Source organism: Paroedura picta, chromosome 15, assembly GCF_049243985.1.
Source record: "Paroedura picta isolate Pp20150507F chromosome 15, Ppicta_v3.0, whole genome shotgun sequence".
In the NCBI taxonomy this organism is placed as follows: domain Eukaryota; kingdom Metazoa; phylum Chordata; class Lepidosauria; order Squamata; family Gekkonidae; genus Paroedura; species Paroedura picta.
In genome coordinates, this window is record NC_135383.1 from 30,195,276 (window position 1) to 30,217,298 (window position 22,023).

At 49.0% G+C, this 22,023-nt stretch overlaps 2 protein-coding genes across 12 annotated transcripts in view; one reads left to right on the plus strand and one right to left on the minus strand.

Moving 5' to 3' along the window:
- The window catches only part of LYRM9 (LYR motif containing 9), a 46,077-nt gene extending 42,183 nt beyond the window's left edge, over positions 1–3,894 (minus strand). For all 6 annotated transcript variants that reach the window (XM_077312421.1, XM_077312422.1, XM_077312423.1 and 3 more), the window contains exons 1-2: positions 3,648–3,894; positions 2,273–2,405 (exon numbers count right to left, since the gene is read on the minus strand). In XM_077312421.1, coding sequence (XP_077168536.1) covers positions 2,273–2,405; positions 3,648–3,766 — 252 coding nt within the window. In that variant the 5' untranslated portion in view covers positions 3,767–3,894. The remainder of the gene's footprint in view (positions 1–2,272; positions 2,406–3,647) is intronic.
- A 13,725-nt stretch (positions 3,895–17,619) lies between these two features.
- NLK (nemo like kinase) overlaps positions 17,620–22,023 on the plus strand; it is a 229,295-nt gene continuing 224,891 nt past the window's right edge. For 2 of the 6 annotated variants that reach the window (XM_077312415.1, XM_077312416.1), the window contains exon 1: positions 17,620–20,368. In XM_077312415.1, coding sequence (XP_077168530.1) covers positions 19,908–20,368 — 461 coding nt within the window. In that variant the 5' untranslated portion in view covers positions 17,620–19,907. The remainder of the gene's footprint in view (positions 20,369–22,023) is intronic. The other 4 variants (XM_077312413.1, XM_077312414.1, XM_077312418.1 and 1 more) reach the window with 2 other exon arrangements.

Below are 22,023 nucleotides of genomic sequence, written 5' to 3' on the forward strand. Positions count from 1 at the left end.
AAGATTGGTCAAAGAACTCTCAGTTAACAGCTTTGGCTGCCCTGATACTGAAAGGAGAACACTTGCTGCAATCTTTTTTGACCGAATGCCACCCAAGGGCGTCTGCCTGCTCTCTGGACAGGAGTCCCACCCACACTGGGACCATGAACCCCCTGTCAGCACCACGGCAGCCACCAGAAGGATTTTTGTGGGTTTTCTTTTCCAAGGAAATTGCTCTTGTGCTGTAGTGCAATAGCACTGCTATAGTCTAGTGATCTACTAATTTCTAAGCTTTTAAAATTAGGTCTTCAGTTCTTTTGGTTGCAGAGCCATAACGGGAAAGACACACTTTTTGTCCCAATTGCCATTTGCAGTGGCAATGAAAGCAGACAAATATTGAGGAAGCAGAGAACGCCCTCCCTCAAACCCACTGGGGGGGGGGAGCACACACGGAGTTTGGGACTGCTGCTCACCCAAGCCCTGCCCCTTGATAGCTTCCTACCATCCCTTTGCCTCTGGATCCCAGCTGGGCCCAGCGCCCAGTGAGGCCCCGAGGGAAGGGAGAAGGAGCAGGCAAGATTGCCATGGTTCTTCCTGCCTGCTCCTTATGTGCAAGGGAGCAGAAGCTGCTGAACAGGCCAGGACAAGCGTGGCACCGACCATGGTGAAAAAGAGCCACACCAAGAACTGCCGCCTCCTAGTTAGCCCAGGAGAGGGCAAGGGGATGGACAGCAGCAAGCAGACAGGCCTGCCGAGGAAGGGAAGCCCAACGAAGATCATCCTTGGTAAGGTGAGGTTGATGGGCAGTCGATGGAGGACAGAGTAATAGGAGCCCTTCTTTATGTAGCACACTGTTATGTTATGGAACTCGCTGCCACAAGATACAGGCCTGAAAGAACTAGCCCCGCCTGGGTCCTCGGTCCTTTCCCACTCTCGGCTTTGTGGTAGGGGGGCTATTCTTGTCCGGGAGGCTTTCTCCTACAGGCCTCTCCTGGCTCCAGTGACCTCTGGAGTGGAGTATGTCGGGATTGGTTTGGACGCGGCCGAGGGCTTGGCTATCTGGCTGGTGTACTGCCCGCCCAATGTCCTGCCAGATACCCTGCCGAGCCTGCTGGAGGTGGTGGCTGCCTGGACGCTGCAGTTTCCTAGGCTTACAATCCTGGAGGACTTCAACGTCCATGCGGATGCGCCGTCTTCAGGTTGCGGCTCAGACCATGGCAACACTGGAGCTCCTGCAGTTTATTACTGGTCCCAGCCATCAGGCTTGCCACACCCTCAATTTGATCTTTGGTGTTGGGATAGATGAGGAGCTGATGGCAACGTCTGTCATCCCATGGTCAGATCAATATGCCCTGCAGGCCCAGCTCTAGATTCCACCCCTCCGTTTGGGCAACAGGTGTATTTTAGCCCACCCACTGGAGAAAGGCCAAAGGTAGCCCTGCGTAGAGCAAGTTACAGTTATCCAACCTGGAGGTGTTACATGGATCACTGTGGTTATGTCGCCTGGAAAAAGGTAGAGCGCAAATAAAATGTCTGGCATGCTACATTTGTGACCTGCTCCTCCATCGAAGGTCACCCCAGGCTCTTGACAGTGGAGAAACATGTCAGTTGCACTCCCTCAAGGTAGGGGAGGCACGCTGCTTCCTCTGGCCCCTCCTTCTCCAGCCACAGGACCTCCATCTTTAGGGAGTTAAATTTCAGGCAGCTCTGCCGGAGCCACTCTGCCACAGCCTCCAGGCATCTGGACAAAAAATCTCCAGCTGGCTGCCTATCCACAGAGAAAGCTGGGTGTCATCAGCATACTGGTTGGCACCTTAGCCCATATCCCCGGCCCACCAGTGCAAGAGGGCATCATAGTGGAGAGAGAATCAAACATAGGAGTAGACAGCAGCGAGACTGTGATGGCTCCCTCCATCTCCAATCCTGGAGGCCGGAGGTTCAATGATCCAAAGCAACAGGCCTCTTATGATGGTTTGCTGTGGGAAGGCAAACGGTGGAAAAGGTGGGAAATGTGGCCTTTGTGTCCTGGTTTGGATGTCTTCTGGGGAAAGATCTGGTTGAAATCTGCGGAAAACAGGATGCTGAATGCAGGGGCCCTGATCCAGCAGGGACTTTAGAGCATCTCCCTCAAACTCCCCCCACCCCCGACCCAAGAAAACACTAATTTGCAATCAGCACTGATCACAGCCCGCTCTGGAGCTTCCCAAAGGCCTTTAGCCAGCTTCATGGAAGCCCATCTACAGGGCCTGAAGGAGTTCTCTATCTATCCGATGCAGCCGGATCGTCTCCATACCTGCCGGATGGCGTGCTTGTAGTGCTCCTGGACATTTCCCCCAGGCAATTCCTTGCAGCAACGGAGCAGGTAGCGATATAGCTGCAGCGGCCTCTTGACTAGTTCTGCACCAGGCAGAGGAGCCATCGGTTGCCTGCAACAAGGACATAAAGCATTGCACTCAGGCCTGGACAGGTGGCTCCATCCACCCATGCATCCTGAAGACTGAAGCCCAGGATTCTCGGCACAGCACATGACGCTGCCTTGTTCCGAGTGCCACTGGAAGGCTACCCTGAGACAGATGCTTGTACAGGAATCCTGCACAAGATTTTTGCCCTTTCACTACAAGGAGTTGTTTTATGTTCAAGAGAGTTGGCCTCAGGGGAGGGTGGTATATAAATGTTATTGTAGTAGTAGTAGTAGTAGTAGTAGTAGTAGTAGTAGTAGTAATAATAATAATAATAATAAAAGTTTCCTCACACAAGTCAGAAACACACTGGCTACTGGTTACCATGAGCCCAGCAGGGGAAGAAACAAACCGCGAACCGTGGAAGACATTTCAGTTTTATCTCCCACTGTGCAAAGAAAACTACTTCACCCTTGAGGCCTGGAGAGACATCCAGCCACATTGAAGGTGTAATCAGACATTTCAGAAGTTTACCTCTCCTTTAACCATTGGCCCCCATCTGTAACAATCTAAGGTTAGCAGTTAGAGAAAATGCCATTCTGTTTTACTCAGCAGATAACCATGAAGGTGTGGGGTGTCATATGAACCTGGCGGTACCTTTGGGGTGGAAGTGCAGGGTCAGTGGTGGCCTTCCTCCTTCACGCATGTGGGGTCCAAAGTTTAGTTCTCACAGTCTCCTATTTGCTGAAGAACCAGGACCAAATGTCAGACCACAGGGGTCATCCTTGTGTATATAAAAGCCATACAAAATAGGGATAAAATCCAATCAAATTCACTGAGAAAGTTCAAGCAAATCCACAAAATTGCCCAATCTGCACGAGCACAAATGGAAGGTGCCATCAGCAAAGAGTTGAACCTGAAATTCTGACTTTTTCTTGCAAATGGGACACTTCTAGATTTAGTTTGATCTCTCTACTGATTGGTTTCTATCCAGATGTTTGTACAAGTGAGTACCTGCACAGAAGCAGGTACACCCACTTGAATATTACGTTTGCCAATCAGCATTCTCTGTCTCCGGTTGCCTTCTAAGGCTGCTTTTCCCCTGCTCCATTCTGGGCTGCCCACTGAAGTTTCTAGGCACCAGCCGAGCGAGGCCCCAAGCCCCACGCAGGGCGAAGAGGCTTCAGAGGGTCGCGGTGGGATCTGGGCCTGCCTTGCCTGCCCTTGTGACCCCTGGCAGCCCCCCTGGGAGGACCTGAGGATCGATACCTGTGGGGAGCCTGCTGGCGGGACTCCGTCTGGGCGCTGAGGGGGGCTCCTCGTGAGTCGGGCCAGCGAGGGACAGGCAGGCAGGCGGGCGGGCGGGGGGGGGGGCGCGGCAGAGGCATTCAAACTCGGGCCTCCATGCGCAGAGGCTCCCTTCGGCCCCCCGGGATGCCAACGCGCCGGGAGGGAGGTCCGCGGGAGGGGCCCGGCCCGGCAGGAGCACGACGGTCGCCCCCCCCCCCCCGGCGCCTTGCACCTGCTCGGGGCCCCTCCCAGGAGGCGGGGCGGGGGCGGATGTGACGTCGCCTCTGGCGGGGGCAGGGAGGGAAGCGCCTCCGAGAGCGTCGCCGTGGGGAGCCCCGGGGAAGGGCCGGGAGCCGGCGGGGAGATGCAGCCGGGCGGAAATGACGCAGCCAGGCTCGGGGGGGGGGCGGGGGGAGGTCCGGACGGGAATGCGCGGGAGGCATGCGCAGAGGCAACCCCGGGCAGCCCCGTAGCAGCGCCAGGAAAGGCTGCGGCACAGAGGCGCGTAAGCAGGCCGAGGAGGATGGGGAGCCTCGGCAAGGGGGAAGGCCTGCCACGCTCACCTCATTTCTCTCCTCCACGCAGGGATTAGTTCAGTAGATGCAGGGGGTATGGTGGGTATTCTGCAAACACCTGGGGGGCAGGTTGGTGACCCAAGGAAGTCAGCATGGATTTGTCTCCAACAGGTCCTGTCAGAACAACCTGGTTTCCTTTTTTGACCAAGTAACAGGTTTGCTGGATCGGGGAAATTCGGTTGATGTCGTTTACTTGTTGTTTACTTGGATTTTAGTAAAGCTTTTGACAAGGTTCCCCATGATGTTCTGATGGATAAGTTGAAGGACTGCAATCTGGATTTTCAGATAGTCAGGTGGATAGGGAATTGGTTAGAGAACCGCACTCAAAGAGTTGTTGTCAATGGTGTTTCATCAGACTGGAGAGAGGTGAGTAGCAGGGTACCTCCGGGCTCGGTGCTCAGCCCGGTACTTTTTAACATATTTATTAATGATCTAGATGAGGGGGTGGAGGGACTACTCATCAAGTTTGCAGATGACACCAAATTGGGAGGACTGGCAAATACTCCGGAAGATAGAGACAGAGTTCAACGAGATCTGAACACAATGGAAAAATGGGCAAATGAGAACAAGATGCAATTTAATAAAGATAAGTGTAAAGTTCTGCATCTGGGTCAGAAAAATGAAAAGCATGCCTACTGGATGGGGGATACGCTTCTAGGTAACACTGTGTGTGAACGAGACCTTGGGGTACTTGTGGATTGTAAACTAAACATGAGCAGGCAGTGTGATGCAGCGGTAAAAAAGGTGAATGCCATTTTGGGCTGTATCAACAGGGGCATCACATCAAAATCACAAGATGTCATAGTCCCATTGTATACGGCACTGGTTAGACCACACCTGGAGTACTGTGTGCAGTTCTGGAGGCCTCACTTCAAAAAGGACATATATAAAATTGAAAGGGTACAGAGGAGAACGACGAGGATGATCTGGGGCCAAGGGACCAAGCCCTATGAAGATAGGTTGAGGGACTTGGGAATGTTCAGCCTGGAGAAAAGGAGGTTGAGAGGGGACATGATAGCCCTCTTTAAGTATTTGAAAGGTTGTCACTTGGAGGAGGGCAGGATGCTGTTTCTGTTGGCTGCAGAAGAAAGGACGCACAGTAATGGGTTTAAACTACAAGTACAATGATATAGGGGGGGAAAATTCACAGTCAGAGTAGAATGGGCTGCCTAAAGAGGTGGTGAGCTCCCCCTCACTGGCAGTCTTCAAGCAAAGGTTGGATACACACTTTTCTTGGATGCTTTAGGATGTTTTGGGCTGATCCTGCATTGAGCAGGGGGTTGGACTACATGACCCCTGAGGTCCCTTCCAATTCTATGATTCTGATTCTATTATATGTCTTGATTTTAGTAAGGCCTTTGATAAGGTCAATTATAAGAAGAGTTGTAATTTGGCAATTACAAGAAGAGTTGGTTTTTATATCGCACTTTTCACTCCCCAAAGGATTCGCAAAGCAGCTTACAATCACCTTCCCTTCCTCTCCCCACAACAGAAAACATGTAAGGTAGGTGGAGCTGCAAGAACTCTGAGAGACCTGCAACTGGCCAAGGCCATCCACTTGGATGCATGTTTATTTTCTTTTATGTGGAAGAGGAGTGAGGAATCCAACCCGGTTCTCTAGTTTAGAGCCCGCTGCTCTTAACCACACCACCATGCTGGTTACAAGTGGTGCAAAGTCTGCAAAATGTGTGTGTGTGTGTGTGTGTGTGGGGGGGGTGTTATTCCAACTCTCCTGGTTGCATTCTGGCGGGAGTGCCTTGGAACCCAATCACAGCAATGGGTGGTGTCCTCTGCTGTTGCTGCAACTACCCTGGAGCAGCTGCTGGGCTTGGCCAAGGCCAGGCTCCACCACAGGCAAGACCAGGCCTGCCAGCAGCCCCCAAGCTCCACTACTGTGACCAGATCCACCGCTGGCTTCCAGGTTCTGTTGCTGCAGCAGCTAGTGCAGAAGAAGCCCTTCTCCAGCTGCTCTGCAAGAAGCACCTTATCTGCATGTGCACAGATGTTTTATTTAATTCAGGGAAATTTAAGCATGCCTCTAATGATTTTTTTTAACTTTTCTGATTTTTCTGCAAACCTAGAGGTTCCCTCAAGTTTGCAAAACAAAACCCCAAAACGCTGTTTGTGGTAAGTCTAACTGTCCACAGTTGAGAGCCACACATGGGTCATATAGAGATTCTTTATTGCCAGTAAGGACTGGGGCCTTATTTTTTAAACTGGTTTTGAAATCTTTTTTGACTGGGACTCTTGCTGGAGTTTAGATCTTAATGTCTACCTTTTAAATTAGTCGTGGAACATGGCTCCTGTTTTTGGTTTCTGCTGGTCCAGTGTTCAATTAGTATTTTTTATCTGTTGAGTCTAGCAATTATTTAAATTGACTTATCTATTTTTTAAAAATAATATAAACCCTTGTAAATCTCAGATTAGGAGAGGATGGAGTTGGACCCTCTGCATGTCCTCCCCCTTTCCATTTTCTTCCACAAAGGCTCTTCCTCCTTAGATGCCTTCAGCCTTTACAGACCTCAGGTGTGTTCATGAAGACCTGTCTCCCCCCTCTCCAGAACACACACTATATAATCATAGAACAATAGAGTTGGAAGGAACCTCATGGGTCATCTAGTCCAACCCTATGCACTATGTAGGACACTCACATCCTAATCGCTCATCTACTGTAAACTGCCATCCCTTTGCCTTCACAGAATCAGCCTGTTGCACTGAGAAACCGCTCTCTGTCAGGAACTTCTTCCGGATGTTTAGATGGAATTTCTTTTGAACTAATTTCATCCCATTCGTTCTGGTCTGTCCCTCTGGGGCAAGAGAGAACAACTCTGCTCCATCCTATTTATGGCAGCCTTTTAAATACTTGAAGATGGTTATCAGAACCCTGCTCAGTCGTCTCCTCTCTAGGCTAAACAGTCCAAGCTCCTCCAACCTTTCTTCATATGTCTTGGGTCTCCAAACCCCTCAACATCTTTATTGCCCTCCTCTGGACACATTCCAGTTTGTCAACATCCCTCTTCAACTGGGGGGGGGGCAAAACTGAACACAGTACTCCAAGTGAGACCGAACCAGAGCAGAGTAAAGCGGTACCATCACCTCCCGTGATCTGGACACGATACTCCATTTGATACAGCCCAAAATCCCATTTGCCTTTTTAGCCATTGAGTCACACTGCTGACTCATGTTCAAGTGTACTAAAAGAATTTGCAGATGTCATCTCTGAGCCTCTGTCCATTATTTTTGACACTTCTTGGAGAACAGGTGAGGTGCCAGATGATTGGAGGCGGGCAAATGCTGTCCCCATCTTCAAGAAAGGGAAAAAGGAGGATCCGGGTAATTATTGACCCGTCAGCTTGACATCTGTAGCTGGCAAAATTTTGGAACAAATCAAACACTTGGTCCTTGAGCAGCTGGAAATGAGAGCTGTGATTTCTAAGACTCAGCATGGGTTTCGCAAGAACAAGTCATGTCAGACCAACCTTCTCTCTTTTTTCGAGAAAGTGACCACCTTGCTGGATCAGGGGAATGCCGTGTACACAGTTTATCTGGATTTCAGTAAAGCTTTTGATAAGGATCCACATGATATTCTTGTTCACAAGTTGGTAAAATGCGGTATGGATCATAATTCTGTCAGGTGGATCAATAACTGGTTGAGAGATCGTACTTGGCCTGGTTTGAGGTCGATCCCACAGTCATAGTCACTATGCGGGGGAAGACGATCTGCTCCTTTCTCCTCGAACACATCCGCATAATCATGGTACTCGTGCGGAAGTCCGTCGAGGTCGGGTGGAGTAGAGGTGTGGGCGGCATGTATCCAGTCCCAGACAAAGCGCAGGTCCAGCTTCACCCAATCAATGCGCGGGTTGTGCTTGGCAAGCCAGTCCATTCCCAGCAGATGGAAGAGAGGGAGGAAGGGAGAAAGGGAGGGATAAAGGGAATGCTGGGAGGAAGGGAAGGATAAAGGGAATGCTGGAAGGGAGGAACAGAGTAAGGTAGGTGGCCTTGGGACCTTCTGCCAGGCCCTGGGGTAGGCTCGGCTGCCCCAGGGCCCGGCAGAAGGCTCCGGATGGGGGCGGTGGGCTCTGCGGCCTACTGCCGGGTCCAGGGGCAGGCTCGGTTGCCCCAGGGCCCGGCAGAAGGCTCGGGATGGCGGGAGTGGGCTTTGTGGCCTTCTGCCGGGCCCAAGGGCAGGCAAGCGTGCCCCAGGGCCCAGCAAAAGGCTCCCTGGGCGAGGGGAAGCCAGCCGGAGGACTTCCGGCTGGGGAAGGCTTCTTCCTCTGAGCAGCGACTCCCCGGCCGGCCCAGGCGAGGCTGGGCCAACCAGCCAATGGGGAGCCGCGCTTTGTGCGGCTCCCCATTGGCTGCTTGGCCTTAGAGTGACACTCGGAGGGCCTTAGAGTGACACTCGGAGGGAATCGAGGCTCCTGATTGGGCCCTCTGAGTTTTTATCCCGGACAGGGTCTGCCCTAACTCCTCCCCACTTGCCCTTACTCATTTATTCCTCCCGCTCCTCCGGAGCGGGGGGGAGGGGTTTACAGATGTCTAACACATATCTAGTATTCATTCTTTGTTGTCGATCAGGTGTAAAGCCTGACTGGTCTTCATGAATTAGTTCCTTAAGGGCATTCTTAAGTCTAGGAAATATTTTATCATCACAATTCAAAAGAGAGATAGGTCTATAATTCCCTGCCTCTTTCTGGCTACCTGATTCTCTCCCTCTTCTTCTGTCTCTATCTTCCCTCCCTTTCTTTCTGTCTTTCTGTCTCTCTTTCTCCTTTTCCTCCTTCCTTCACCCCATTATTTCACGATAATTATCTCAAGACCTGGTCCTCTATAAAAAAAGATTTACAGAAATGGTCAAGGCTAGATTTGTCTTTATTGGGGCGAATTGCTACTATCAAAATGAACCTATTTCCAAAATTAATATTTTTGTTTCAAACATTACCAATATTCATCCCCATAAAATACTTTAAAATATGGCAAGAGGATATTCAAGATTTTATTTGGAAACGAAAAAAACCCAGGATTAGATTTAAACTGTTAACAGATGATAAAGTCAGAGGTGGTTTTTCCCTTCCAAATCTTCAACTTTACCATGAAGCAGCATCATTGACATGGATAAAGGAATGGTGTCTTCTGAAAGATATTATATTCTTGGAACTAGAAGGTTTTAATAAACGTTTTCGTTGGCACCAATATACCTGGCATGATAAAGATGTTATACATAAAAGTTTGACCATTGTATAAGAAGAAACTTAATAACAGTCTGGAAGAGATATAAAAACAGGATAGAACCTTATACCCCATTATGGCTCTCTCCGGAAGAAATGTCAAGACTTTGGGGATTAAAGGAAACCCCTAACTGGTATACCTATAGGGAATTGATGTATATTGATGGAAAAACTGTTAAACTGAAATCAAGAGAAGACCTTTCAGATCATAGGATATATTGGTTTTTATATTATCAAATGGCAGAATTGTTTAAAATACATAAAGAAAAGGGTTTCAATATACAAAAATCTAGATTTCAGGAAGAAATATTAGAACAGGAGGGTAAAGAAATTTCAAAAATCTACAAGCAGCTGTTAGAATGGAATATGGAAGACAAAAAAGTCAAAGAAGTAATGATTACTTGAGCTAGGGATTTTGGCAACACGGTGAGTTTGGACACTTGGGAAAGGTTATGGAAGTTTGATATGTGATTCACCCCTTGTTTACTCTATTATAGAGAATATATTTATAAAATGATTTACCATTGGCATCTTACTCCAGTTAAGTTAGCTAAATGGAATTAAAAAATAGGCGACAAATGTTGGAAATGTAAACAGGAGAGGGGTGACTTTTTTTCATATGTGGTGGGAATGTAAGAAAGCAAGACAGTATTGGGAGAATATACTTGTGGAATTTTTAAAAATGTTTAAATTTAATTTTGAAAAAAACCCAGAGTTATTTCTATTGAACCTTTTAGAGGGCAGGGTCCACAAAGATCATAGAGTTTTATTTATGTATGCTACTTCTGCAGCCAGAAATGTTTTTGCTTCTAAATGGAAGAGCCCTGATATTCCCTCAACTGAAGAGTGGTTAAGAAAACTGGCGGACTATGCTGAAGTTGCCAAATTGTCTGCCATCTACAAAGATCCCGATCGTGGAAAATATGCAAAGCAATGGACATTGTTTTGGAATTATATGAAAAAAACTATCCAGACTTTGCAAAGATTTGTAAAATTTAACATAGCAACAGCAGGTTCTAAGCATGTCACAGATTTAGGTTTACTATTTCATTTGTTAGGACTAGGATAGAAGTCTTGAATGTATATTTGTATTTATTTGTGATTGAATGTTAGATTGATGAATTTATGGATTAGTGATTGGTATGGATATTTTGTTTGATATCAGAATAAAATATTTGAATTGGGAAAAAAAGAAACAGCTGCCTTGCCCTTGTCTTTCTCTGCAAAGTCTTTCTAGGCCGTCTCCTGTCCAAGTACCATCCTTGCTTCGCTTCTGAGATCTAATGAGGTCGGCCCTCCTGGGCCCCTCCCCTGAACAAGGAACCAAATGCTGCTTTCCCCCCTCCCCTGGAACCCCAGAGCTAGAAAGGAATCAAGATCCATCAAGTCTACCAACGAGACATTAGCATATTTTGTGGCAGTAAGTGTCCGGATCCCAATTAGCTACTTAGACACAGACTTGCTGAGTGCTTGCCATCTCAGTCCGGATCAAGAGCGGGAAACAGGCCCCCCGTGGAGTGGACCACTCAGACAAATGGCCTGTCCCCTCCGCAGCCCAAGATTCCTCAGGAATGGGGCTGTGGTGTGGCTTTAATGTGTATTTTATATGGCATTTCTACATATTTGGACATTAATGTTAATTTATTGATGAACCTATGTTATGAAATGCTTATAGTTCATTCACAAAGTGTGATGTGAAAAAAACTATGATCTCAGAGACCAAGGTTTGAATCTCCACCCTACCATGGAAGCTTACTGAGCGACCTGATCTGTGGAGATTCAAGCGGGTGGCAGGTGACAGTGGGTGAGCGATTGGGATTTGAGTGTCCTGTATAGTGGGGCTAGATGACCCAGGAGGTCCCTTCCAACTCTGTTATTCTTTGATTTTATGACCTTGTGCCAGTCCCTTTCTCTCAACCTAATCACAGGATTGTAAAAGTAAAGACCTGCTGGTTTGATTGACACAAAGCAGAAACAAAATCAATCTTGGATTGATGAGCAGGGATGGGAAATGTGAAATAATCCCTCATTTGTAATGATAATACAGTAACAGGTCTTTGTGGAGAGGGAATTCATATGTTGTAGAGGCAAAGCAGATAAAGCCAAACTTATTTTGCAGGAGTAGAACAAAGCAGGAGTTGGAAAGGGATACCCAGTATTTCCCCCTGGGTGCATTTGTAGATCAGAGGCCGATGCGGAAGATGATAGCGCTGTGCTGCCTTTTAGACTGGACCACTGATTTACTACCTGGCCTTTGGCAAGACAGAGCAGGGGTAATGTGTGGGTTGGTGATTAGGACATTGATGGCAAAGACCTGCCTAGGTGTGCTTTGAATATGCCGCCTAAGAAGGGCAGTGGGAAAGGAATGGAACCTGGCCTTTGTTTTTAAGCACCTGTCCTTCATCACTCTCCAGTTGAGTGGAGGGAGTCCCCTTTTGATCCACTTGTGTGGAATGTCCAATTGTATTTTAACAAGAGGGTAATTTAGAAGACAGACTCCCCATTTTTGTCTTATAAGCTAACACCTTTTCTTTAAAAAGTCCTCCTACAACAAACTTCCCACCAGGGAACTTCCCTCAACTGACCTGGGGTCAAACAAGCTACAAGACCATCTTGCATGCTTCTTATGAAGGCATCTGAGATGGCGATGGTGGCGAAATGGGACTTTTATGCTGCCTCTGTTGCGTCTGCTAGCTCTCGCCCGGCACAATTGTTTAGGGTGACCTCTTACCACTCTTGAGGAAGGGCCCCAAAATAGTAGCCAGTTGGATTTGAGCTGTGCAACATTAGTGAGATTTTTTGCAGATACAGTCTTGTCGCTCTGCCATGACCTTCCTGCCACGAAGCTCCCTAGCTGTTGCAGGGGAGGGTTTTTGATGGCTTCAGGTAGCTCTCATTAACTGAAGTGGACAAGTTGCTGGGATCAGGGAGGGAGACCACCTGGATCTCTGCCTGTCCTGGTTGCTCAAATCGGGTGACTAGCAGATAGGAGGTTCCCTAAGGGACATTATAAATCTCTTCCTGACAGCTGGGCAGTTCCCTGGGAATCTGAAGGAGGCAGTGGTCTGCCCCCTGCTAAAGAAACCATAGCTTGATCCATGAGACCCTGCCATCTACTGCTTGGTCTCACACCCTGTGTTTCTGGGGAAGGAGGTTGAGCAGGTCACCACGGATCAGCTCCTGCCATTCTTGGATGAAACTTCGGTGCTTGACCCATACCAGTCAGGTTTCTGTCCTGGCCACAGGGTGGAGAGCATGCTGGCCACCTTGATGGATGATCTCCAGTGCTAGCTGGATTGGGGTGGTTCAGCTGTCCTCATGTTATTAGAGCTGTTTCCCACGTTTGACATGGTATGTATGTATGTATGTATGTATGTATGTATGTACGTACTTATTTATTTATGGATTTATATACCGTCGTTTGCCAATTTGGTCTCACTGCGGTTCATAACATAGCATTAAAGTACAATAAAATCCCCAATAAAACATTCCCCAACTTGACCACAAGTCGCTAGCCCGCCGCCTTGCCAGGATGGGGATTCAGGGGACAGCCTTACTGTCCCCTGATTTTCTTCCTCTGGAACCAGACACAGAGAGTGTCAGTGGGGGGAGAATTGTTGCACCCCTATATACTCCCTTGTGGAGTTCCGCAGGGGCTGATACTCTCCCCCAGGCTTTTTAATGTCTATAGGTGTCCTCTGGCAGAGCTGGCCTGGAGCTTTGAATCATGGTATCATAGAGTTGGAAGGGACCTCATGGATCATCTAGTCCAACCCCTGCACTATGCAGGACACTCACATCCCAATCGCTCATCTACTGTAACCTGCCACCCCTTTGCCTTCACAGAATCAGCCTCTCCGTCAGATGGCTATCCAGCCTCTGTTTAAACATTTCCAAAGAAGGAGAACCCACCACCTCCCAAGGAAGCCTGTTCCACTGAGAAACCACTCTAACTGTCAGGAACTTCTTCCGGATGTTTAGACAGAATTTATTTTGAATTAATTTCATCCCATTGGTTCTGGTCTGTCCCTCTGGGGTAAGAGAGAACAACTCTGCTCCATCCTCCATATGGCACCCTTTGGGCTGGGTTGTCGCCAATATGCGGATGACTCCCAGTTCTGTCTCCCAATGGACGGTCAGCTGGACTCTCCCCCAGAAACATTCGCCAGATGTTTAGAAGCAGTGTCTCAATGGCTCAAGAGGAGCCGCCTAAAACTCAACCCTCCCAACTCAGAGTTCCTGTGGCTGGGTAGAATGGGGCAGGATCAGGAAGCACCCCTCCCTTTCCTCGATGGGGTACAACTTGAAGAATTTGGGGGTGATCTTTGATGCCTTTCTATTGATGGAGGCACAGATCACCAGAATAGCCTGGGTGGCATTTTTCCATCTACACCAAGCCAGGCTACTAGCACCCTACATGTCTGGAAAACCTGACTACAGTGATCCATACAATGATCACTTCCAGACTAGACTTCTGTAATTTGCTTCATGTGGGCCTTCCCTTGTCCTGGAAATTATAGTTGGTGCAAAATGCGACTGCTAGGGTCCTCTCTAGGTTATCTTGAAGGGCCCACGTGGTGCCAACGCAGCTACACTGGTTGCCAAATACATTCAAGGTTTTGGTATTAACCTTCAAGGCTATTCGTGGTCTAGGCCCCACGTATATGAAAGACCGCCTGTCTCCTTATGCCCCCCACAGGGCCCTTTACTCTGGAGATTTAAATTTGTTAGTGGTCCCCGGCCCACGGGAGGTGCACCTAGCCTTGACCAGGGCCAGGGCATTCTCAGTCCCAGCCTCGACCTGGTGGGATGAGCTCCAGAAGAACTGAGGGCCCTGAAAGAGGTGGTGCTGTCCCACAGGCCCTGCAAGACAGAGCTCTTCCACCAGGCATTTTGTTGAGGCCTAGCCGTGGAAGATCTGGGGTCCCTCCTCAGAATACCTGGTACATCTAGAGCAGGAGGTGCCCCCTTCCCCCCTGAGGCTGGGTGGGCAGGGAGTACAGGGGGTGGGCATTTTCACCTGCACCAAATTGGTGGGTTGGGAGGGAGGAAGTGGGATTATGCTGCCAGGTGATTTATAATTGTATTTTATTGTTATTTCACTGGGGTTTTACTGTAAACCGCCATGAGCCAGCTTGGACTGGGGGTGGCAGTTAATAAATTAGGCAAATAAACGAATAAAATAAACAAGAACATCTTGGTTTTAGAGGTGGTCATGTTTCAGTCCTCCAAATCAATCTAATTTGCATGCTATAGAAATAATGTATAAATGATACAGATCAGGCACATAAATTGTTTCATTGTTCACAAATTGCTTTGCCTTCTAGCTCTAAAAGCTGGGGGAAGGATCAGAGAAGTCATCTTCTATTCTACTCCCTTCAGGATTTGCACTGGCTCTCTTTCCGTAGCAACTGTTAGGGTAAGTGTGCCAACCCCAGCTGCAAGTTCCCTCCTTGGACTGACTCATGGAAGGCAGGAGTGGGCTTGGAGAGAACAGGCCCCATTATTGGAATACCCTTGGGAAGAATAGAGCCTCTTGTGGCGCAGGGTGGTAAGGCACCAGAAATGCTGTCTGAAGCTGTCTGCCCATGAGGCTGGGAGTTCAATCCCAGCAGCCAGCTCAAGGTTGACTCAGCCTTCCATCCTTCCGAGGTCAGTGAAATGAGTACCCAGCTTGCTGGGGGGTAAACGGTAATGACTGGGGAAGGCACTGGCAAACCACCTGTTATTAAGTCTGCCATGAAAACGCTAGAGGGCGTCACCCCAACGGTCAGACATGACCCGGTGCTTGCACAGGGGATACCTTTACCTTTTACTGGGAAGAATACTTTTATTTATTTGACTTGACACTCTTCTGCAATGGGTGTTTCGGGTGGTGAACAACATGAGCTACATTACATGCATTAAAATCATCATCAATAAATTTTAAAATCAGCAGTTATGTTATATTCCTGGTATGCTAATATCACTCCTCAGGCACCTTCCTGATGACATAATTCTGGGGGAAGCGAGGGAGAAAGGCAGAGGGGGTCAGATTGATGCCATCCGCTGCTCTAGCCTCAGCTGGTGGTGTTTTGCCTTGCATCAGTGGATTAACATGGGCTAACCTGGACAGCTGGGAATCAGGATCCAAACCCTGCCAGATTCATGCCCATGTGTTTTCTTGGTCACAGTACACAACTATAGCAACTACATCTCACTAATGCTTTAAAAGAGCCAGCATGGTGTAGTGGTTAGGAGTGCAGACTTCTAATCTGGCATGCCAGGTTCGATTCTGCACTCCCCACACATGCAGCCAGCTGGGTGATCTTGGGCTCACCACGGCACGGATAAAACTGTTCTGACCAAGCAGTAATATCAGGGCTCCCTCAGCTTCCCACCCCTCACGGGAAAGTTAAAGGAAGGTGACTATAAGCTGCTTTGAGACTCCTTTGGGTAGAGAAAAGGGGCACCTAAGAACCAGCTCTTCTTCTTCTTCAGTGATCTCAGGGCTCTCTCAGCCTCCCCTCCCTCACAGGGTGTCTGTTGTGGGTAGAGAAAAGGGGAGGTGAATGGAAGCCACTTTGAGCCTCCTTTGGGTAGGGAAAAGCAGCATATAAGAACCAACTCTTCTTCTTCCGTTCTGACCGAGCAGTAATATCAGGGTTCTCTACCTCACAGGGTGTCTGTTGTAGGGAAAGGGAAAACAAATACCCATCTTCAAGTATTTAAAAGGGTGCCATATAGAGGATGGAGCAGAGTTGTTCTAAGCAGTATGTTTATGCATCTGTCAGGATGGAAGTATAGAAACAGCAGAAGGTATGCTTTTGAATATAAGCTTTATAATCAAGTTAGGAAAGGACTTGAAATCCCTCCCACGAACCAGGCAGATTTCTGGTACACTCAAGAAAATGCTGTCTGATGAGTTCTGCACTAGCCAAATTAGCTTGGTTGGCTACCAAGGTTAGGAATGTTTGAAAAGATTCTGGAGGAACTATGCCAAAGGTTTCTGCTACTTGCCAAGTTTACAATGGATCCAACCGGCTGGTGATCCCCGGCCCAGGGGAGCTCCCTTCACCGCCACCAGCGCGGAGCCTCCTCTGTCCCGGCCCCGCCCCCGCCCGGTGGGAGGCGCGCCCGGGGGAGCCGAAGCGGTCCCGCGGGGCCTGCCAAAGGGCATTGCGCTCAGCCCCCGTCCCCCCGTCCCCCTGGGGCCTCCCGTCCTCCCTGCCTCGTGGTTGCGAACGGCAGGTTGCCGCGCCGTCCCTCTCGCCTGCTGGGAAACACGTCCCGGATACCGCCCTAGTCAGACGCAGCTGGGCCCGGTCCGGCTCAGTCCTGCCGCGGCCCCTCCCTCGGCGCCCCTTCCGCTTCCGGGCCGCGCGGGGTCAGGAGGGGGGCCAGGCCCTCGGGGGGAGGGGAGGAGAGCCGCTCGAGCGCGGCCCCGCCCAGCAGGCCAGCCGCAAGCCACGCCCACCGGGCAGCCGCCGCCGCCGCCGCAGGAGCCCTGCGCCTGACCCCGCTCGGCCCTGGATCCGCCCCGCGGCGTGCGCTGCCGAGCCTGAGTGGCCGGCTCCTCTGTCCGTCTGGCGGCGCTTCCCGCCCGACACCATTGGCCTCTGGCGGAGTGGGACCGCCTCGCGTGGAAGGGTCCCCTCTCTCATTCGACGGCCACACTGCCTGTCCAAAGGCCGCGCCTCTCCTGTGTTGCTCCCCTTCTGTCAGGGGCCCTCAGTTTGGAGCCGAGAAACGGATAGGTCCATCCGCCCGACATTTTGATCTAGTCGAAAGGGAAGGGATGCGTCTATTGGGCGCTAAATGAGAGCTGCGCTCCGTGATTGGCTAGACAAAGTTGAGGCCGTACCAACTGGCCGAGACCCGCCTCCTTCCCTTAACCGAAATGTAGGTGAAGGTTGCGTGAGGTGAGAGCAGTCTCGCGGGGTCTCATTGGCAAAAGAGGCGTCAGGGGCGGGGAAACCCGAGGGGGCCTCCCGATTGGCTGCGGAGGGCGAAGAGTCATCCTTTGATCCGTCAGAAGCCGAAAGGGAGGGCGGTACCTTCCTCCATTTACAGGGGAGGCCTCCGTATCCTCATTGGTCGCTCAAGGGAAAAGGAGGGCGGGGCACCTGTCAGAGGGGGCGGGTGGGGGGGAAGAGCGCGCGCGCCGCCTTGATATGGCGAGGCGGGGGCGAAAAAAAGAAAAGGAGGAAAAGGCCGCGCTGAGGCGAAGGCGGCAGGCCTAAGAGGAGCGCGCGCATGCGCGTGCCCGCCGCCTGCTCTTTGGCTCCGCGCTCCGCTCTGGGGCTCCCGTGAGGCGGCGGCGAGTCGCGGCCGGGGCGGCGGCAGACGAGGAGGAGGCGGCGGAAGGAGGAGGAGGCGGAAGCGGCGGCGGCGGCGGCGGACGGAGAGGGCGACGAAAAGGCGGCGTGGAGCCCCGCCGCCTGAGCCGCCCGCCCCGCCGACCCCCGGGAGGAACCCCCGCCCGCCCGGGGAGGCCGCGAGCCGCTGGCGAGCCCCCCCCCCCTCCTCAGGCGCCCATCGAGCCCCCCCCCCATCCCCGGCGTCGCTGGGTCAGGCTGTCAGGGCCCCCCGCCCAGGGAGGGAGGGAGGGAGGGAGGGGGCAGGCAGGCCTTCCTTGCTTCCTTCCGCTTCTCGCCCACTCTACCCCCCCCGCAGGACCCCCGGTGCCCCCCCCGCCCCCGCCTGGCGCTTTCAGTCCGGCCTCCGCCTGCGGATGCAGATATCGCCTCTTGTGCCCGCGGCTGCCCGGGAAAGGCCGCGTGATTCCTGGTGCCTGCCCCCCCCCCTCCTGCCTCTCTCTCGCGGCGCGCTTCTCGTTCCTCCCTGGCCCCTCCGACTGTAGTTCTTATTCTACATATATAGAATCACTAAGCAGTTTTGCCCCGCTGTTTCTTAATATCTTTGGCATATTTCATTCACGGACTACTTTTTGCCCTACATCCTAACTTTGGTTGTAGTAATTTAATCCCTGTTTGAATTTAGTGCATCTCAATCACTTTGTCTTCTGATTCTAGTTTTCTGGTCTTGCATTTGTTCAGTTCCTTACTCTACTGTCTGCCTTCACTTCTAAAACTTCTATATTAAAAACTGAGAGGAAAGCCCCCCGTTTCATCTTTTTTTCCTTCCCTCTCTTTTTAAGAATATCAACCATAGAGCTTCTCTTTTTACTCTGTGTTTTTCTTTATTCTATCACTTATTAAATAACTATTAAAGAGGGAGGAAATTATCTTTTCCTCATTTTAGATTCTTGTGTTTTATTTTCATTTGTTTCTGTATACATAGATTCAGCTGACTTTAGTTCTTCATCCACTAACCCTCAATCTAATTTCAGTGATTTTAAGACTTTCTCTTGCTTTTTATAGGCTCATTAAATTCTTTCTTCTCTCCTTCTTCCGTACTTAATGTTTCCTATTTCTTAAATTTTCCTTTTTTGTTTTGTTTTCATATTTCTCGTATATGTTTTCTTGTTCATTTTTCTTCCCATTTCTGTCTTTCTTCACCTTCCCTTAAACAGCAAAAAGAGTTTTTCATCTTTTTATTGTAACTCTAAGTAACATTTCTGTTCTTTTCCAATATCTAAATTTCATTTCAGTTTTGCAGTCTTTTTCTTTATGCTGTACTCTCAGTTTTGTGTAGGTTTTCTATCCCTCCCCCCATTTTCATAGTCTGTTTCCCCCCCCTGGGTTGCCTGATTTCTATTTTAATTTGTCACCCTAAGTCATTCATAGTGAAGTTACCTAAACTCTGTTCCTTGACCTTCATAACTGCTTTTGCTGTCCCTCTTGTACCACCTGTTTGTTCACAAAATTCTGTTGTAAACCTGTTTCCCTTTTGGTTATTGTTCATTCTTTCATCTCACTTTCATCCTTGTCCTCTTTTGTATGCATTTTCATTTTCCATTACTTCAAAACTTGATTTTATTTAGCCACTCTCCTATCAGTTTTAGTGAAAATTACTAGCATCCATCCAAGTTAAGTGGATGGATATCTGCACAGAAAAGAGAGGAATAGAGCTGTAGAAGCCCTTGAGGGATCTTCTGATACATTTGGAAGAGATAAATGAAAAGGATGTGGGAATGGAAGGGGTGGGCTTGTCAGTACTCATAACACTTCCTAGGGGGGTGAATACACACCTTTTTCTAGGCCATAGGGGGACTGACAAACTTCAGGACTGGCACGGAAGAAGCAGAACAAGGATGGCGTTTTAGTACCCACAACATTAGCCATCTTGGGGGGAAGGGGGTTATTGCATGCTCATGCACACATACACAAAAGCCTCCATTTTTCTTGACTTGATGAAGATGTAAGACCTGTTGAGCTCTCATGTTTTTTGAAGGTGGGCAACTTGTTTGTGACAGTATAGCAGAATCCATTTTCTGTGGCCAAATGACAGCTTGACCCAGTTGTTACTCCAACCAGAGGGCATTGTCCTGAATGTCTCTTTGTAGTGCCACAGCCAATGCAAAAATGATGGCGGCTTACAATGGCGGTACATCTGCAGCAGCAGCAGCAGGGCACCACCACCACCATCACCACCACCTTTCTCACCTGCCCCCTCCTCATCTCCATCACCACCACCCCTCTCAGCACCATCTGCACCCAGGCTCTGCAGCTGCCGTACATCCTATACAGCAGCATGCTTCTTCGGCAGCTGCGGCAGCAGCAGCTGCGGCAGCAGCAATGTTAAACCCAGGGCAGCAGCAGCCGTATTTTCCATCGCCAGCACCGGGTCAGGCCCCTGGACCAGCAGCAGCAGCCCCAGCTCAGGTACAAGCCGCCGCCGCTGCTGCTGTTAAAGCTCACCATCATCAGCACCCTCATCATCCACAGCAGCAGCAGCCACTGGATATTGAGCCAGACAGGCCTATTGGATATGGTGCCTTCGGTGTTGTCTGGTGAGTACTGGGAGCGCACTTGCTTTGCCACACAGGTGGCTTTTCGTTCTTATTGTCCTAGGAAACGTTTGCTATGGATTCCTGTCCAGATGGAATAACAGAGGGCATACAAATTGTTCACTATGGAGGGCTGAGAACATGATCAGGAAGGCTGCAGGTGGTATTTGTATTTAGTAACACAGAACTAAAGTGAATCAATAGTTTTGAGTTTGGCAGCTGTCAAATTTGTCAGTGGTCTCATCCCAGTTGTCGAGTTTGTAGTACACAAGATACTCCTTCCATGTGTAAAAAAACTTGGACCAGCCCTGTGAAACTTTTTTGTCAACTTAGAAATTCTCAGCCAGTGATGATAATGAACTTGGATTACTTGTTGATTTGTTGTTTTTTCCTGTTTTCCCCATTATGTTTCCAAACCGATTTTTCCACTTGACAGTTTTAGAACCTTAGAAAATGAGTTCTTGGAGTAGTTAGGGCACGTGTAATAGTAGGTTTCACCCCAGTGTAGTAGGGGTTTAGTTTTCCTTAGTTTGACTTCCTCTGGTGCTATACCCTGTTACTGGTAGATCATGGCTTAATCCAGGCTGGATTGTGCCTGATGTCATTATTTTGAAACAATGTAACATATATATATTTCTCCTGCTGTTGTGGTTTTTAGAAGTCAGCATCTGGGCTTTAAATTTGGAAGACAATTTATTCACCGTAGAATTTCACTGTATTTTTGAGGAAGACACAGACAAACCTAAAGCAGTATCTGTATCTAGTGACTGTTTGGACCTGGAATCAATTTCTTTAAGTCTTCTGCCTTGGCACGTAATGCATTTCCCCTGCAGTAGTACATAATGTGTTTCCTAGATTAGTGGCCTCTCTACTTTGTACCTTTCTCAAACAGATTTTTCCTCTTACTTCATTATGGCTTATTCCCTTCAGTAGTCGGTGACACTGCCCCAGTAGAGTTGTGGTGACATTGCCCCAGTAGAGTTGTGCAAGGAACGTATATATTCTCCACTCCCACTGGGCAACATTTAATGACTGTGCACCATAAGAAAGTCAGCTGCCATGCTACCCCTCTTGACTTTAAAACAGAACATTAACCAAATGCCACTGTAGACCCATGAAATGTGTTTGCATTTTTCTTTGCTAGTCCATGCATGCTTCATCTGGTTTCTTGCAGTGAGCTAAAAATGTCAGCAGGATGATGGGAAAATATTCAGTAAAGTCATTTAAGGACTGCTTTGGTTGCATCCATTGTCATGCTGTTGTTTTTCACCATGCCATACTAAAGCCTGTCTATTAGTGCCATGATTCACTGGATTAATATTTGCTGTAATTGAGTGCTTTAGAGCAGAGTGGTTTTGACAACCAAGGCAAAGCAAGAATTAGATTGGTGACTGAAAGCATCATGCACATGCGTTGCTGAAACAGATTTCAACCAAAAAAGTTATTTACCATAAGCAGAGAATGGGCAGTGGCCTGGACATGTTCTGTATTTACTAACTTGCAAATGTTTTAGGGTCAAAGCTAATTAATGATTTTGTCACATTTCTGTGTTTATGATATACCTCTTTTGTTTTTCTAAAGTGTAATTTATAGCAACCTGATAAATGACTTTTCAACAACTAATTTAGTTTATATGTTTGGTGTATAGATGGGTGCTT